The sequence below is a fragment of the Parasteatoda tepidariorum genome, chromosome 9, assembly GCF_982258835.1.
Source record: "Parasteatoda tepidariorum strain Cologne lab strain chromosome 9, Ptep-v5.0, whole genome shotgun sequence".
Classification (NCBI taxonomy): domain Eukaryota; kingdom Metazoa; phylum Arthropoda; class Arachnida; order Araneae; family Theridiidae; genus Parasteatoda; species Parasteatoda tepidariorum.
In genome coordinates this window covers 20516310-20534985 of record NC_141763.1, presented here as the reverse complement: position 1 = coordinate 20534985, position 18676 = coordinate 20516310, and the positions used below count along the sequence as shown (strand labels likewise).

The 18676-nt window shown below is 29.1% G+C and overlaps 1 protein-coding gene across 2 annotated transcripts in view; it reads right to left on the bottom strand.

Moving 5' to 3' along the window:
• LOC110282721 (semaphorin-2A) overlaps window positions 1-18676 on the bottom strand; it is a 557110-nt gene that overhangs the window by 13979 nt on the left and 524455 nt on the right. For both annotated transcript variants that reach the window (XM_043041274.3, XM_043041275.3), the window contains exons 9-10: window positions 14728-14836; window positions 7415-7475 (exon numbers count right to left, since the gene is read on the bottom strand). In XM_043041274.3, the coding sequence (XP_042897208.2) occupies window positions 7415-7475; window positions 14728-14836 (170 nt within the window). The remainder of the gene's footprint in view (window positions 1-7414; window positions 7476-14727; window positions 14837-18676) is intronic.

Here is an 18676-nt window from a genome sequence, read left to right as displayed (position 1 = left end):
ATTGAATTTATTTAACATATAAATTATTCAACCCTAATACAATTGGTTGAAAAATGATAAACAATATTTACTTTAGAATATTAAGAAAACCAAATAAAAACATTCTTATTGATAAACACTGAAGCTTAAATTGTGCATTATTTATTTGTAAGAAAATGGCAACACTATAAAATGTTCTTTTAAAATAAACAAATAAGCTTTCAACAGTAAAAAGATTATTAATTTTATTCCTCTCAACAGTTCTCCAATTCAAACCGCATTCAAAATATAAAAAGAAGAAAAATCAAACAAACGTAATTAGATTTGACTCTCAAATGATCCCTCATCAGCTCCCAGCGCCCTCGGGTGGCAGTTTCACGAATCAATCAATATTATTCTCGTAGTATATAAACAGCATCCTTCACTAATGAGAATACCTCTCCAATTAATTTGTAGGAGCTTTTGCCTTATCTGAAAGGGAATATTGGCGAAATATCCCTTACTTCTTCATATAGTAAGATTTTTAATTAAAAGTGAAAATGTCTTTTCTGAATTATGGATTCGTAAATCAAACGTTGTAATAATTTATTTCCCTTTTACTTCAAAAGATACTAATTAATAAAGTCGCCACTATTTAAATTTATGGTGTACCCATGGGACAGCAATGGTTTAATATGACATTGCAAATATTTTTTAGTTCTTTTGAGAGTATGAAGCTGCTATTGAAAGCAAAAAAAGAATAAATGAAATGTTTGAATTTTATCTTAAAACTGTGGAATAATTATAAAGACACAAAATAATGAAAACTTCTAACAAATATTGCGATCTTTCACAAAAAATACTTAAAGAATAATTTTTATAAATAAGTGTTTAGATCACACGCGATTTCTCAAACTTATCAATGAAGTTTAAAGCTTTCAGAGGTTTGAGGGAACAACAACAAATTACAAACGTTTTTTTAAACACCTTATGGCAAAAAATGTAGCAATAAATTTGTAACTTTTAACAACTATTTTTGTTATTATATGCAATAATTACACATATTTTGCAAACGTAGCTTAAATTATTTTTGAAAATATGGATATTTTTATAAAAAATTAATTTTTTTGTCGTACGCTTTTTTTGATATAACTTTAAAAATATTCAATAAAGCTGAACAAAATTTTTTAAGACCTCAATTTTTTAATTAACCTCAAAATTTTTATTTTAAAATTAGATAAAAATTTGTTTAAAACTGCGCTATGAGTAATTAAAAAAGTTCTTTCATACTACGAATGCGCGAGAAAAATTTAATTTTTTATCTTTTAATTTTTTAATGAACCGTATTTGGCAACTAATAAAAAAATTCGATTTGACTATCCCAAAAATTTAAAAAGTTTCAAGCAAATTAGCAATTTTAAGTAGCTTTCTTACTTTTTAAAAGAAAGCTCAAATGATACGGGGTTTACCAAAAATTTTATTTCGTACTTTTAAACAAGATTTATTAAAAATGACACTGGCATTGTTGGTAATCATCTCCCATATCTTTTTTTTTATTATACAATCATATTTCGGTGTATGAATGTTTATTATAAGGTCTTGTCATTTGCTATTTAATTTTTCCTTATGATACAAAAGAATATTTGTAGAAAACCTCTTATCATTTTGAATCTGTTTTAAAAAGTACAAAAACTACTTGCTTGTTAAAAATTACTTGAAACTTTTTAAATTTTTAAGATATTCGAATAAAGCTTTTATCATTAGTTGCCAAATATGGTTCATAATCATCTAAGAGTATAACAATAATTATAAAGAATAATAAATATGACTTAGTATTAAAACTCAAGTAAATCATATCTCGATTTGATGATACGATCGATGAAGTTTATATCGATATCGATGATATCGATTTGATGATGGTAAGTTTATGTTACGTAGTGATTTCCAGATAAATAAAAATTAAAATTTATAATATATTTTAATTTCTTTAACAATATGAAATTCTAAAAACAGTTAAACTTTTCAATCATTACTGTAATGTAAAGTTTCTTAAGAGTATAATTTTTAAAAAATTAATTCTCTAATATTTATTCTATTATTTATATGATTACAGAAACTTTTAGAAATAAATAAACTTATCCAGAAATAATTACTTAATATAAAATTTTTACGAACTTCAGCATTATAAAACGATAATTTTGCAAATGTTTTTAATATATTTAAAAAAAAAGTAAAAACCTAAAACCCATTATTGCCTTATGAGATAAAATTATAAATTGCAAAGACTTTTGTGATATAAAACATTATTAATTAATTTTTACTCTGAAACTTTCAGAATTTTATTCTCTAAGTTCTAAAAAAGAATGAGTTATATTTTTATTCAATGTCCCATTTACATTTAATTTTTAGGAGAAAAAATATATTATTAAGTTTACTTAATGCTTTTCTAATTTATTTTAAGAACGGTTAATTAATTCTGCAATATCAAATTTTTTGAAGAAGTTAAAGATTCTAAAACATTTATTTTAATGAATCTTTAAAACAAAAAAATTAAAATAGATCTTTTCTCTACAATTTAAATTTTTACAAAAAGAAGTAATGATGACATTATATAAATTTTCTAATAAATTGCTTTAAGTAACTCAAAGTGATTAAATTACTACTCTAAGTTTAATACAAAAGTGAGTTTAAAGTTATTTTGTAAGATTTATTTTCAAACCTTATGAATGAAAATTGTATGGATTTTTTCTGATTTGATTTTTAAAATATAAACGATTAAATTAAAGTTTACCGCTTTGTACAAAAATCGTTTGAAGAAAATGAATAGTAAATAATTATAATATTTATAATAACGCATCCGATTAGATTTCAAAACTTAAGTTTAAAGTTTTTGTACAAAGAAATTATTTGACAAATATGAATATATATAAATAAAATAAATAAATGTAATCTATATGATTTTAAAATTTCAAAAACGATACAACTATAGTCTGTCGTTTTTTTTACAGAAAAATTGCTGATGAAAAAGATTACTACATAAAAAAAGTAAAAAAGAAAAAAAATGTAATCTAAAAGATTTAAAAAAACTATTAAACTGAAGTCTTGCTAACTGAAGCTTTGTACAGATAAATCGTTTGAGTAAAATGAAATTAAAACAATTATAATAAAACAGAAAACGATTAAATTAAAATCTCTTGTTTTAGTGTAGAGAAATCATTTGTATCGAATCGAAATGAAATGAACTCGAATAAAAAAATGCGAGTTTGTGCTCTCTAAACAGAAAACACTTTATTTACACATTTCAAAACACCTTACAATTTTAAAAAAATTTAAAACTTACCAGATTCTTAAGATAATAGCATAAAAACAAGCTAAACTTTAATTTAGTTATAACATTGCAAGACTAAATTCCTGTATAAAACAGACCTACCTGTTTCAGAGCCAGCAATTAACGTGTTTTAAAAGTTAAGATTGCATTTTTATTTTATTCTTAATGGGCAGTAACATTAATTTCCCCCCTTAAGTCTATAATTAACCGTCCCGTCTTTTTAATTTAAGGTAATTTTTTTTAGTGCTATGGTATACATTTATATGAAATACAATTAACCTTAGTTTCCCCCTCTCGCACTGCGTTAATTGCAAAACTTCAATTAGTGTAGCGAAAAATAGCGACCACTATTCTTTTTGTCTTTTTCACTTTTCGAAAAGAGCAAAAAACTAGCAATAAAAAAAAATCGGTGAACGAAGTAATTATGAATTTTTCTTCCCATGAAACTCGTATGCCTCAAATGATTAGTAAGTAATGATTTGAAAACACTGTCAATATAACCTGCCTTTTGCGGAAGTAAATTCCAAAGGCATGATAGTCAATTTTTTTAATGCATAATTCTATAATTATTTCCCTCTTAAACTCAGAAATTTTTCAGAATCGTAATCTCAAATTATTTTATTAAATAATTACTTATATACATAATTACTCAGTGACCAGTAATTAAGAAATACTTAGTTAATAGCTATAAACAGTTCTTTATTTAAATTAATTATTTATTCTATTTAACCTTTTGCTTACAGCTGGTACAACATGGTACACCATTAGCAAAGGAATAATATATCAAATAGAAAAAAAAGAAAATCAAATCTTAAAATCTATGATTTTCAAATAGACTAGAATTTTTTATTTTCGACCCGCCTAAAAAGTAAGGCGCATTGCATTCAAAAGATAACGTTTTCCGTATTAATTCCTCTTTCCTCCCTCGGTTGCAGCTTGTTTGTTTTTCTTTTGCGTCTCTGTGTTTAAACAATAGAAAAGGTTTTTCATTATAGGTTCAGAATGATTGTTTATGAGAAATTAATGATTATTTTTATATTTTTTAGTTTGCCGACCAGGTGGCCGGGTGGTTAGCGTGCCTGACTGCGGAGCCGATGGTTGCGGGTTCGTATCCCTCTCAGGGCATGGATGTTTCTTTCTTTCTGAGTTCTATGTCCTTTCTTCTTTTTGTGATTGTGTGAATGTGACCCGTCCTATAAACTGGTTTGTGGTTGTGTGACGTGGGCGACGCTGCTCCACCGCTGTGGCTTAGCCACAGGTGCCCACTGGGTAACGAGAAGAGAGTAGCAGTTCTGGCACTCCTGGCCAATGGGACAATACATCCCAAGTGCCCGCCATTAAAAAAAATATTTTTTAGTTTTATTTATTAAAATCATAATGTTAAGTTGCTAAATTAGCACAATCCACTTTACTCGCCATTAGCAGATACTGTTTTTTAATTATTTAAAAATCAGACAGTAACTACAAAACGTTCATAAAATTCTAAAATACAAAAATCGAAATAAACAGAAAAATTTCAATTTATAACCTTTAATAATCGACATCACTTTCCTAAAGATTTATAGCTTTTAACCCAACTTTGAAAATATAAAATTCCTTTATAGTTAATTCAGCTTCAACTCATAACCCCGATGCTCTAACATTTTGCTTAAGGATATTTTATGGTACAAGTATTAATGATTAATTATGAATAAATTATTAAAAAAAAAGAAAGTAATATGTATTGTACGGCATGTCGCCAAATAAAGAAGAACAGTTAAATTAACTCCGTATAAATCTGCCAACTATTCAAAAGAGCCATCAGACTTGTACCTCGGGTGGTAAACATTTTATAATAGTTTGTACATTGATCATAACGTACATTTGTTTAGATTTAAAAGGAATTAAACAAAGAAATCTTGAAGAAGTCAAGAAAACAAGAAGCTTATTTCGGTAACTTCCTCAGCTTTGAATGATTAATTTTAGAAAACAACTTTCAAGAAATCGGATCGTATCATTGAAGAGTAATAATATATTCCCTAACTTAGGCCCCAAGCAAACTAAGAAAGAAAAAAAGTTGATGGTACAAAAGCCTTGCAAGGCGAACAAGAAAAGACAACCAGAAAATCCAATGCACTATCACTAATTAATTGTGTTTGGTAGGGAAATGTCATTAACAGGGAAAAATTTGCATGTTTCCTTAAACAAGTGAGCGAGTGGTCGGACTTTGCCTATTTAGCCCCCCCCCCCCCTCCCCAGTCAAGAGAGGATTCTATTAGAGAATGAGGTTGTCTTAGGAAAAATACAACGTTGTTATGAAATAAAGGGTTCTAATTTCCTAAAAGTAGTTTTTTAATTATTGATGCTGGAATAGACTGGATTGAATTTATTGAATTAGGTATTATTGATTTGAAGTTTAAACTATGGTTAAAGTGCACCTAATCTTTTTTTCTCACAGTAAAAGTATTTATAAAAATTAACAGTAAAAGTAAATCTACAATTTCGTGACCAAAGGTATGATTGTAGAAATGTGGTCAGCATTGCGCACTATGTCGACAGCAGGCAGTTTCTATCATCTAGCTTTAGGGCCATCTATCTTCATCAGTTTCAATCATCTAGCTTTAGGGCCATCTATCTCTACCAGTTTCTATCATCTAGCTTTAGGGCCATCTAGCAGTTTCTATCATCTAGCTTTAGGGCCATCTAGCAGTTTCTATCATCTAGCTTTAGGGCCATCTGTCATCTAGCTTTAGATCGATGGGTACTAGCTTGCCTGCGGTCGACATAGTGCACAATGCTGACCACACTTCTACCATCATACCATTGATCACGAAATTGTAGAACCTAAACCTCCATGATCTTTTTTGCTCTCAACTGTCTATTGTGGAAGTTACAGAACCATAACATTCCTGATCCCCTTTGTCCTCAATTGTCTGTTGCGGGACTGGTTTACTTAATAGTGATAAAATGTTAGTATCGATACTTCATTGCAAAGGTTTGGACTTTAGTCTTAAGACTAAACTCTAAACCTTTGCAATGAAGTTGAATTTGGACTTTAGTCTAAAGACTAAACTCTAAACCTTTGCAATGAAGTTGAATTTGGACTTTAGTCTTAAGACTAAACTCCAAACCTTTGCAATGAAGTATCGATGCTAACATTTTATCACTATTAGGTAAACCAGTCCAGCAACAGACAGTTGAGAACAAAGGGGATCAGGAATGTTAAGGTTCAACAATTTCGTGAGAAATGTGAATTTTGCACTACGTATGCGAGAGCAATCTACTTATATTATTAGTTTATGGTTTAAACCAGAAAGTCCTTCAGAAAAACGACACCAAGATTTTTCTTCTGAGTTGAATCCAAAGAAAACAAAGTTCAACGTGGGATAGACACTCAATAGATCAACGTTGGTTATAAAACAGTTTGCAATTATTGCTGGGATGGAAGATTCGGTTCTAATACAGTTCTATAACTGCTGCTGGTCCGCATACATCTATTGCTGTAGCAAGATATTCTTAGTAGAGAATGGCTGCTCATGGATACTTTATCTTTTGGGCAGATTTCAAAAATACTTTTTCGTCCTATGTATCACGTCTTATGTATTCACGATCGTCCTATGTATTGGGAGGGTGTCCAATGTCAAGATAAACTGAAATTATAGTCGATTTAGGTAACTGTTACGTTATGTATGTAACCGTCCTTGAACACCCGACCCAATTTTTGGGTTTACGACTACTAATGTTCAACTCCGTAGCCTTGCAATTTTGAACCCAATCCTGAAGACAAGGAAACTCTCAGATCAAGTATAGGGAGAAATTTGTCTTCGATGAGGAGTTTTTGATGAAACTAACCCGCATTTGCGTTAAGTGGAGAGGAAGACCACGAGAACCTCCTACGGTTAGCCTCACAGCAAGGGGACTCTAACCAATGATCGGTCTACCACTGAGGATATTTCACGTCAGCACTGTGGTGGGTGAAAGCCGGATGTGAATTCGTATCCACCAGCCATCGCTAGGACTCGAACCCGGTTCACTTCGTTGGAAGGCGGACGCTCTGTCCCCTAAGCTATAACTGATACGCTAGTCTGATATTCAGATTAATTCAAACTAATATTAATAAAAGAATTATGATGCTGAAATTAAACTTACATTGATGTTGTGAAGACGGCATAAAACTTTTGGTCATCTTCTGGATGTTTGTAGATGTCCTCTGAAATTATAAAAATAGTATAGGTTAAAGCGCGGCAGTTTCGTTGAATTTTATGTGGGTTAAGTTATACCAAATAAAACACAACTGACACAGATTCAAAAACAAAAAAAATAATTACGCATTTATTTTATCATACAAACAGACCCTTTACAAATTATTTTATTGCAATAACGGACTTTTCATAAATATATCTTAAAAAACGGATCCTTTACAAAATTTTTCCTTTGAATTTTTTAAAAAAATAATTTAAATAATTATAATTAAAAATTTTCCTCGATGACCTTAAATCACAATTTTAAAAATACAGTTCTTTGAAGAAAAAAAAACATGGTTTTATGCGAAAAATGGTTACATTGATGTCTTTAAATCACAATTTTAAAACTTCAACTCCTTGAAAATCAGAATTTTTGTGTTTTTAGCAAAAACAGAATCATGGAAAAAAAATAAAACGATTCTATACTAATTGTGTTTAGATTCAGAAAGTAATGAACAGGTTTTTCACAATTTCGCAAAATTTGGGACTACTCCTGACTTAGAATAAAAAAGGTGAAAATTATTAAAATTAATTACATAGTAGTCAGCACACTGATTTAACAAATTGTTTTCCTTCAGGAAACGATTCAAATACCTTAAAAAATTGATCATTCCACTTAAACAATTCAAACGTAGCTATTTGTGAGATAGATTTCAGAATTGAATCCATCAGCTGTGTAATGTGCTCCTTTGAAGCGAAAAATATTTCTTCCATCACAAATAACTTAAAAATTATATCGATATTTTTAATCCTATAAAAAAAAAGGGGTAGATATTTTTCGAGTTCTTTATAAGAAAAACGACTTCCAATACTGTATAAAAACTCTTTGACCGAAGAAAGAAAAAGAGTATCAACTCGCGTCATTAAGCAATGTGCTGCTCTAGTTTCAGAGAATTCCGTTAGATGGCGCGGGTAGTGGAATATGTTATGCTTCTTCTGCTTTTTCCGCCATTTATTTGTATCGGAAGTTTTTCTCCGTAACTTTAGTATTCCGATTTGGATTCCAACCAAAAAAGAAGAGGAGAATAAAATTGTTAAGGCTTATTACGAACAACTGGTCCGAAAACGAATGGATTATAATCAGCTTTTGGAATAAAATGATAACAAAAGAAACAATAGAGAGGGGGAAATCCCTAATGCCTAACTTTGAAAAGCAAGGTAAAATGGTTTAAATCATAAGGCATACATAGAATTCAAGAAAATGAACTAGTTTTTTTTGTATATTTCATTCATTTGTTTTTATTTTATATGCTCTACTAACAAGAATAAGTTACGAATGGAATTCTAAACACTTCGCATCCATTTATTTATATGTTGGTATACAATTTACAGTTTAAACATATTTGCTTCGTGGTCAAATAACACTCCGTTAGGATAAACATTTACATATGTATCTTAAATCAAAATGGAGAAGAATAGAAACAATATTTTTTCAAAATATTGTATCACGTAAAGCAAATAATGAAACATTTATTCAAATTTCATGCCGTCTTTATAATTTGTACGCGTTTTTGTACAAATTGAGTTCCGTTATCTGATAAAAAAAGATAGCGTTGTATTTAAATAAAATGCCTTGATACTGATAAAGAGTTTACTTAGAACATCTTCGTTATTAAAGTTGAGCTTTATAATCTTAAAGATTGTATGGTCTTCAAGCCTCAATCAGGTTTAAATTTGGACCATGCTTTAAGACTAATTGAAGACAATACGGGTTCGTTATATTAAAAGCAAATTATTGACAAGGTGTTCGGTATGAATTGGACAATTTTTTTAATAAAAGTTGAGCCTTTTCATAGGGTCATAAAGAAAATATTAAAAATAGAGTTTTATCATACAAGAGCCGAATGCGGCTATTCTGCTGCAAAATAAACTTAAAAAACGAATAAAGAAAGAGCAAACAAAAATAGATGGAAATATCACTAAGAAACGCTGAGGTTAATTAAACTCGTAAAAAATATATGCAGATTCCTTGCAGTCGCTTCCGATTTTTTTTAATAAAATATTTAGAAATATAATTTTTGTGATTATTTTCTACTTCCCGGATCACATGTGTATTTAATTTTAAACATTTCATCACAAAATTACACATTTATAAAAACAACAACATAATAAATAAATAAATATAATCAAATATATTTTATTTGCGATTATATATTTTTTAAATTGCTCTCAAATCTATTTCATTTTAAAAATCGGAAATATTGGGACAGCTACGAACCTTATAAAATCTTTGCTGAAACAACAGCAGGGTGCGTAGCCAAATCTTTCAACAAAAAATGCGCACCTTTTAAGCACTAAAAAATATTTTTAAGCACTATATACACTAACAAAATTAAAATTAATTTTCAAAGACTCTACATGATCATGTTAAAATAACTTGTTTCTGACAAAGAACTCTTTTTCTTGATTATATCTGCCACCATTAAATGGTCGAGAGATTTTTCGGTTCGATTTCAGAGGGTGGAAAATGAAGCCTGAAATTGGGAATATCTTTCAAAATGCAGGAAAGTTGCACCTGAGAGTGCTAGATTCTCACCGAACTCAGCTTAGTAGACGCACATGCGGACTCACAAGTATTTCATCAAACATGTAAAATGATTGGCGCTACGGACCGACAGTAGGCCGAAATGGCTTATGGTTGAATGAATTGCGAAAACGTTAAATAGAACAATCTGAAAAGCACACTTTTGCATAATACGTGGCGAAAATAGACGGTAAAGAAAAAAATCTCATTTTCGAAAAGGGAAAATTACACACTTTTTATAAGCTCCCTATTGAAAAAGCACCCTTAAGGGCTTTTAAAAAACGAAAATAGAAAATAAGCACCTTTAAGCACGTTTTGAAAACGCTACGCACCATGAACAGCAACTTTTCCATACGATTAATTTAATAAAATGTTATTTATTTTTCGTTAACTAAAAAATAAAATTACTGCAATTAAGCACACTAGTTGATTGAAATCAACGCTTTAAAAAACATAATACAAAGAAAAAAGGTTTAAATATCATTACTATGAAGGAAGTAAACATAGAATGGCATTTATTTAATTTTCGATATCTGAAGGAAGTAAACATAATGGCATTTATTTAATTTTCGATATCTGAAGGAAGTAAACATAATAGCATTTATTTAATTTTCGATATCTGAAGGAAGTAAACATAATGGCATTTATTTAATTTTCGATATCTGAAGGAAGTAAACATAATAGCATTTATTTAATTTTCGATATTTGAAGGAAGTAAACATAATGGCATTTATTTAATTTTCAATATTTGAAGTCAATAAATACAACCAAATAATCAAAGTAAATGACTGAATGAGAGAAATTAATTAACTTTAGAGATACGAAAATAGTTTATACGAACATTACATAAATAAATTGTTGAAAACTCTTGACTCTACACTTTAACGGATCACCCTTATTGCAGATTAGCTCATTAATGGTTCTCGAGCATAAGCATATGAAGTATAAGTTCTATTTAAAAACGCATTAGTTGTCTTTTCCAACTCTCATAAATTAATTTAATTTTGATAATTCAACTATAAAATTGTAAAAAATAAAAATAAATCATTAATAAGAGAATAATTTGATTTCTCATTATTTATTCATTTTTTTATTTGTTTGATTATTTTCTTTTTGCAAACAGGCGGGAGAGATTAACAGCATGCTGAAATTATACTTGGAAAAAATGAAACGATATGGTGAGCATGATTGCGACACTGTTTTAATTTTTTTCCTTCATTGCACAATACTAAGTTATAATTTAAGAGATTAATTAATGAAAATCCTTAATGGATTAAAACATAAGCAATTGAATATTTCTTTTTTTTAAAATTATTTTTAGAAATAATACCCTAATTTAACGAATTATACCAAAGAAGGGATTTATACAAATACCCACACGGGCGGTATCAACAATATTAACCTAATGATAAACTAAATATGTTTTTCATTAAAAAAAAAAGGCAGTCACAATCTTAAAACAAAAAGAACATCGACAATCCGAGCAATAATTAATTAATTTTTTTCCAATTTCCGCTCAAAGAAATTCCGAAAAATCGTGCTAGAAAATAATAAAGAAGATGGTAATATACATTTCAAGGCTTTAGCAATTTTTACAACTCAAATAATCAAATCCTACCCAACAAAATCGAATTATCTTAAAAAGCGAACTAGATTCCTTAATTAATGCCCAGTGATATAACGAATAATTCAATAAGGGGCATTTTTCCCATTGTTTTTTATCCTTCATTTTCCTTTAGAAGAACTAAAGCTTCCGTTCAATATAAAGTTCTTAATGAGACGGAGCACTCTGCTAAAAAGACGAGTATAAGTTCTCGAATACCTTCGACTCCCCCCCCCCTTCAAGTATCTACAATTCTTTCGAAATTCTTACTTCTCTATCACAGGGATTAAGGTTGCTTTACCTGTAATTTAATGAAGCTATCGCAAAAGAATGAGTGTGTAAGGAAAATAAAAATGGGGAAAAAATGGTTGAGATGCGCTTTAGAAGGAAAAACGCGAATAGAAAAAGGCAAAAAAGTTGGAAATTGAATAAAACCTTTTAATGATATGAATAATGTATAGGGAAATGGAAGCTCACATTAGTGCGAGAGAGATAATAAATTGAAGGTCTAAAGATTTCTGGGGAAGGGAAAAAAAATAAAAGAGATTAATAAATATGGGGAGAAATTTGCGGGAGAAAAATATTTTGATTTTAATGTGAGGAATTTGTGCGAGAGAATGAATATTCAGACAATTGAATTGTGTCAAAAGAAATAGGGAAAAACATCCTATGCTACGAAAGGGAATTTAACTAACTTTTCAATGGTGAGAATTCCTTGTTGAAAAAGCGAAAATTAAGTCAGTTGAAAAATTGCAGAATTGGAAAGGTTGGACCATACATACACCACCCAACAATGGCTAAGCACCCAGCCCCGTTTTTAAGGTCTTTATTTTTTTATCGGCCATGGAAAAAAGGTCACATAATTTTGACCTTGATCAGACAACGTGGTCAGCGCCTGAGATGGTTCTTCTCTTTCTTCAAACCACAACCAAGGAAAAGACTTACAGCCTCTACAGATTTAACATGCACCTTACTGTGTATACACACCGGTTGTATTGTCGGTTGCCAGGATCGAACTCACTACCGCTAGCTCACCAATCGGCAGTGTGAGGGACGCCTTACCAGATCGTAATTTTGTTATAAGTTGTTGTATATACAGGAGTACCTAACGTGATAAACAAGGAGCAATTGAGCAATTTTTTCAAAAACTTATAATTATTGCTGCCAATCGGCGCAATAGTTTTAAGGTTTTACCCTTAACCTTAGAACGCATGACCTTAAACCTTGGAATAAATAGCTATTTTGTTTGTTTAATTATTGGTGGCTCGATGTTATTTATTCTAATGTCATTTAGTTATTGAAGAATAATAAAACTATACTTTTGCGCAAAAAATAAATTCTGCTTATGTTCAGCAAAAAAAAAAAAAAAAAAAAAAAAAAGACATATGTACAAAAATAACAGTTGGATGATTTAAAATACAATTTTTATTTATTCATTTCTTGAGTCAAAGCTACAAATGACTGAAATCGGAATTATAATTTTTCAAATAAGTATGCGTTTAATTTTGTGAAAATAAATGAACAGCATCAAGATTATTGATTATCCTAAGCTCATATTTCTGGTTTATATTGCTATATTGAATGTATCATGGAAACCTGGTGATTTTTAATTGTTTAACTCTCTTTGCTTGAGAATTGTATTCAGTACATTTTACAAAAAAAAAGGAAAGAGACGAAACTAAATATGCGAGTGTACTGAAGAATGACATTTTATCGTACAACAGCACATTTTGCAATAGAAATACCGAATATGGAAGAATATTTCAGAACATTTTGCAATGAAAACTAAGTACAAAGTACAATTGTTACTCCTCGTTCACTACATTTGTACGCTTAATGTGTGTAATATGTTGTTGTACAATACAATCTTTAATACAAAGGATTGTACTGTTCAGCAACACATTATAAATTAAAAAATAAATAGCATTTCGGAATTGTCCTTTAAATTATGACATTTTGCAATAAAAACAAAATAAAGGCAAATATTGGGGTTTCGTTTAAAGCGTTTTGAAGTCAAAGCTAAAGGGAAGTGAATAATGTGAGATTTCTTTTATTTTTCCAGAACTGTTTTTTTTAATTATATATATATATATTTTTTATCAAAACGGCATTCAATGAGTAATCGCACTTCCCATTGTTGTTGTTACTAATGCTACTTGCCAGTATCAACAAGCCTGCTATGGGAATCCAAGCGAATTTTTAAGGCAGAGGATGCGTTTCTTGTTTTTCAGTGGCGCCATCCATGGCCAAGCATACGACTTCAGACGCACGTACGTCACAGCCCATTTTACAGGAAGGACCCATTTATATTAAAATTCAGTACTCCTAGAGGTATTGATTTATTATGAGAACTTGGAGGACTTTGTGACCACGACAAATTTAACATGCACCCCAGCCACCGTTTAATGCGCAGGGATTCTTCAGTGTCTCACGAACACGAGTCAAACGCCCTACCAACCAGGCTATCCAGGTCACAATTCTGATTCAGTACATAAAAGCATCGTGTGGATGGCGTTAAATAACGGCTCTCGTAATTTAAAAGTTAAATAGAAGCGTACATTCACCTCTTATTTAGCAATTAAGAAAAAAAAACTCTCAAACTCAAAGACAGCTCTAAAAACTAAATATGTGGTCTAAATAGCGTCAACCTCTTAAAATACTTAAAAAACCATTTATTTAGCATAAATCTTAAAAGTTCTGTGAGTAATTCTTTACTTATTAAGAAAGCATAACTGGTCATTGAATTTCCACGAGTAGTTTGAAAAGAAAATAGCAAAGTAGTTAGTTAACATAATCTCATTAACCACTATTCGCGGGAAGGGAAAAAAAAACTAGTTTTTCCCTCTTCCACGTCTTTAATTAAGCAAAAATGTAATTCCTCATCAAAACAAATGGACTGTTCCTGTTTTTGTCTTAATTATGCAACAGTGAAAAGATCCATTAATTACGAGAAGGGAAAAAAAAACACTTTTACAAGAAAATACAGGACCTAAAGATAGTACAGAGGTAGTGAAAAAGTATATGCAAAATTATGCTTTAAGAAGAAAAAGAGGGGAAAAAAGTGGAATTAATATTCATGAAAAATACTTACGTATCTCGTTAAAGTAGAATGGAAATTCTCCCGGTATGGAACAGTTCAGTCGGGCCTTCAGGAACGAGGCCCAGTTTTTGCTCAGGATATTTTTTCCTCCAGTGTCTTTCTGTAAAAAAAACATGAAAGAAAACAGTATAAAAAAACTTGAATTCATAGAGTATATATGAAGTTGTTTTTCTTAGTAGCTGACTAATGCATGAACTTCAAAAAGAAATTTTGAATTTTAATTATAGGAACATATGTGCTTTAGATTGAGTTGAAAAGTTGGACGGTTTTTTTTTTCAAAAGATGAAAAAAAAAACTATTTCGATATTAATGCGCGCCTTAAGATATTTTTATGATAATAATGACTTGAATAATTTTAAACTCGTAATCAAGGAAATGTTATGAAGTTAAATTTATCTATTTTGCATTAATGCTTTGAAGGTATTTTTAAAAAAAAAACATTAAAAACATTTTAGAAAAATTTTATGCAGAATTGCTTTTTAAAATTCAATTTCAAAGGCATATTCATGATTTTATTCATAAAAAAATTAACTTCATTACATATCTTATTTTTTTTATATATATTTTTAAGTTATTAAATATGACTTTTAATGCTTTTAATGAAATCGTAAAGTAAGTGCTTGATATAAGCTTCAATTTAAAAAAAAATCTATTTCTTGTTTTTCGTAGTTCTACCGTCAATTAGCGATTAATATGTTATTTTCAAAACTCTTGTGAGTTTGTAACAGTTATGTCATGACTTTCAGGTTAAGTTTTGACTCTCTTTAGGTGGCGCCCCCTATGCTAAAAATGAAAATAACGGAAAATGAGAACATTAAGAAAATCCCCAAATTTGTGAGAAACTTATATCCTTATGTTGAGATAAATATTCAAATCCGGGAGAGAAATTGCTATCGACATCTGAGGAATCACTACTAAAGAAGATAGCGGGGAAGGCATAAAAACCTGTTTGATTGCCAAAAGAAACAGAAATTGGAAGCCGATTATTAGAAATATCTTCAAGTTTTATTAAACTGGTGATTATATTTTTCATCCCACCTTCCTCACTAGTGATTTGACATATTCCGATAGCTGTTTTTAATCCCTTAAATATTAATCACTACTAAAGAAGATCACTACTAAAGAAGATAGCGGGGAAGGCATAAAAACCTGCTTGATTGCCCAAAGAAACAGGAATTGGAAGCCGATTATTAGAAATATCTTCAAGTTTTATTGAACTGGTGATTATATTTTTCATCCCACCTTCCTCACTAGTGTGATTTGACGTACTTCGACAGCTGTTTTTAATCCCTTAAACATTAATTTGTAGCCTCTAATGGGTATATTTCTTAGACTTCCTTTATGATAGACATTTCTTAAATATTTATCAAGAGATAGTGCGTTTATTAGCTCCAATCGTAATGGTAAATTCATTTAAAACAATATTCTTTACATAAGTAAAGAAACAATTGCCTAATTATCAATCTTTGGTATGTGACACAATATGAAATTGAAAGTTCGAACGAACGAAAAATGTTACGTAAATTAAATACTAAATAATTCAATCATTTAAAAAGATATGAGTGCCAAGTCATTATATAAAAAATTCTAGCGAATAAATGTGTATTAAATAATTCCTATTCCAGTAAGTGTGGAGAAAAAAATTATTAATTCACAGAGTCTGTGAAGATAAGTTTGCAATAACATGTCAGGTCTTTAATGTTATTTTGTTTTTAAATTATTCTTAATGATTGGTCATAACAGTTACAAAAATTATTATTAGTCCAGATTATTAAACGTTACTTAAGATTCATACCTTAACAAACAATAATTATTTAGTTCAATTCTAGGGAGATTTCGCATAGCTTCTGTACGCCCCCGTATGTGAGTAATTGCGCATGTGCATTTCCAGTACGCATGCGTAATTTCAAGCATAATTTTTTTAAAAATTGTTATATAAAATAGAAATTTCTGCTATTTTTTTTCGCTGAAATTCTAGTATTTCTAAATTTTCCATAGAATTATCAATCCGGTCTTAGTTATAGATCCGTCTTAACCCTGCCCCACTGATGGGGTAAGTCCTGGTCATTTGACTTTTTCTGGAAAAAAAATCATTTATGACAAAAAGTAGTTCATCTATGACTTCTCAATACGATATTGTACGCAATTTAACGATGAATATCTTAATTTAATTAAATATCACAGTTTCTAGGTCAATTGTCTTGATTTTTTTTGAAGCGATTTTTTTTTAAGCAATTTACATCACATGTAAATTGCAAGCATAATTTTTTATAAACTGTTATATAAAATAGAAATCTCGGCTATTTTTTTCTCTGAAATAATAGTATTTCTAAATTTTCCATAGAATTATCAATTCGGTCTTAGTTATATATCCGTCTTAACCCTGCCCCACTGATGGGGTAAGTCCTGGTTTTATGACTTTTTCTAGAAAAAAAATCATTTATGATAAGAAGTAGTTCATCTATGACTTTTCAATACGATATATTGTACACAATAAAACGATGAACATCTTAATTCCATATGTCTGTGTCTAGGTAGACTGTAGAATTGTAACACTGTGGCTCCAACAGGCCTTCGAATCTTAGCTACCCGTTCTTACACCACTTTTTCCTTTATATATAAAAGAAAATTCCTTACTTCAGTTTGAAGAACATATCATAAAAAAGTTGAGGAATAATGATAAACATTAAAAATTATTTTTATAGATATTTTGTAGGTAATAAAAGATAATGTTGGCGATCTTCTTTTTCATTTCTGGCGTTAATGGAATTCTTTTCAAAAGCAAAAAAAAAAAAAAAATTCGAATACTTTAAAAGAACGAAACCAAAAGAAATTTTTTTATTTATTTATTCTTTTTTTAAAAAAAGAGAATAAAAATTATGTATAGTTTTACTTTTCATATGAATAACATAAACGTATTTTTTTGCGTAAAAACATATTTAAAATAATGAAAGGTATTTAGAAAATCAAAACAAAAAAAAAAAGTATTCGGAAAAAAGTATAGGGATAAAAGTATAGGAATTCGATCTTTAATATGAATGTGCTTTAATACGAAAAAAAATGTATATTTTGGCTTAATGTAGATTCTAGATTAATTAAGACGACAAAAATAACAAAAATATTTGCTGGAAAAAATTCGCAAATTAAATAAAGATTTTTTCTTCAGGAGAAACAAACATTAAATTAAAACTTTTTAAATATTTTATCTAAATCAATTTTTCATTCGATGCAATCATGTATTTAATATTAAGATTTTACTTTAAAATTATTTTATAATTCAAACATAATTTTTAAGAGTTATTAAATAACGATGAAAATATAGTAATGTTTATTTAAAATAGTTATAAAATTTACTATTTTGTGTTTAATATAAAAAAACAACTACGTTGATACCAACTAGGTAATATCTGTTCAAGTATACATCAAATTACAACTTAAATATTACATCAAATTTAAGTATAAATAATAAGTCAGTAAATAATGTTGAAAGTAGATACAAATATTTACTGAAACGTTTATGAAATTTACTTTTTTGTATTTAAAACAAAACAGAAGTGTCTGTGTAAATATCAATCAGAAATATGTCTTTACGTATATGCAAAAATGATAACTAAATAAAATTGTTTTAAGTCAATTACTTAAAAATGTTTACATAATTTATAAAAAAAAGGACGCGATTTTAAAATACTAACTAGTACAAATAATTTTTAATTATATCGTCTGATTTTAACGTTTGGATTGCTGTTGAAGATCAACAATAATTATAAAATTAAATAATATTTAATGCTTTAGAGACTATAGAGTAACATGCAATGTTAATATTTATTTAATTTAGAATCAATAATAATAAATCGAGACTTTTACTAAAAATGAAACGAAGTAAATTCTTCACTGGGAAAAATGTAGTGTTTCCCTAATAACCATTTTCAATATTTACAGA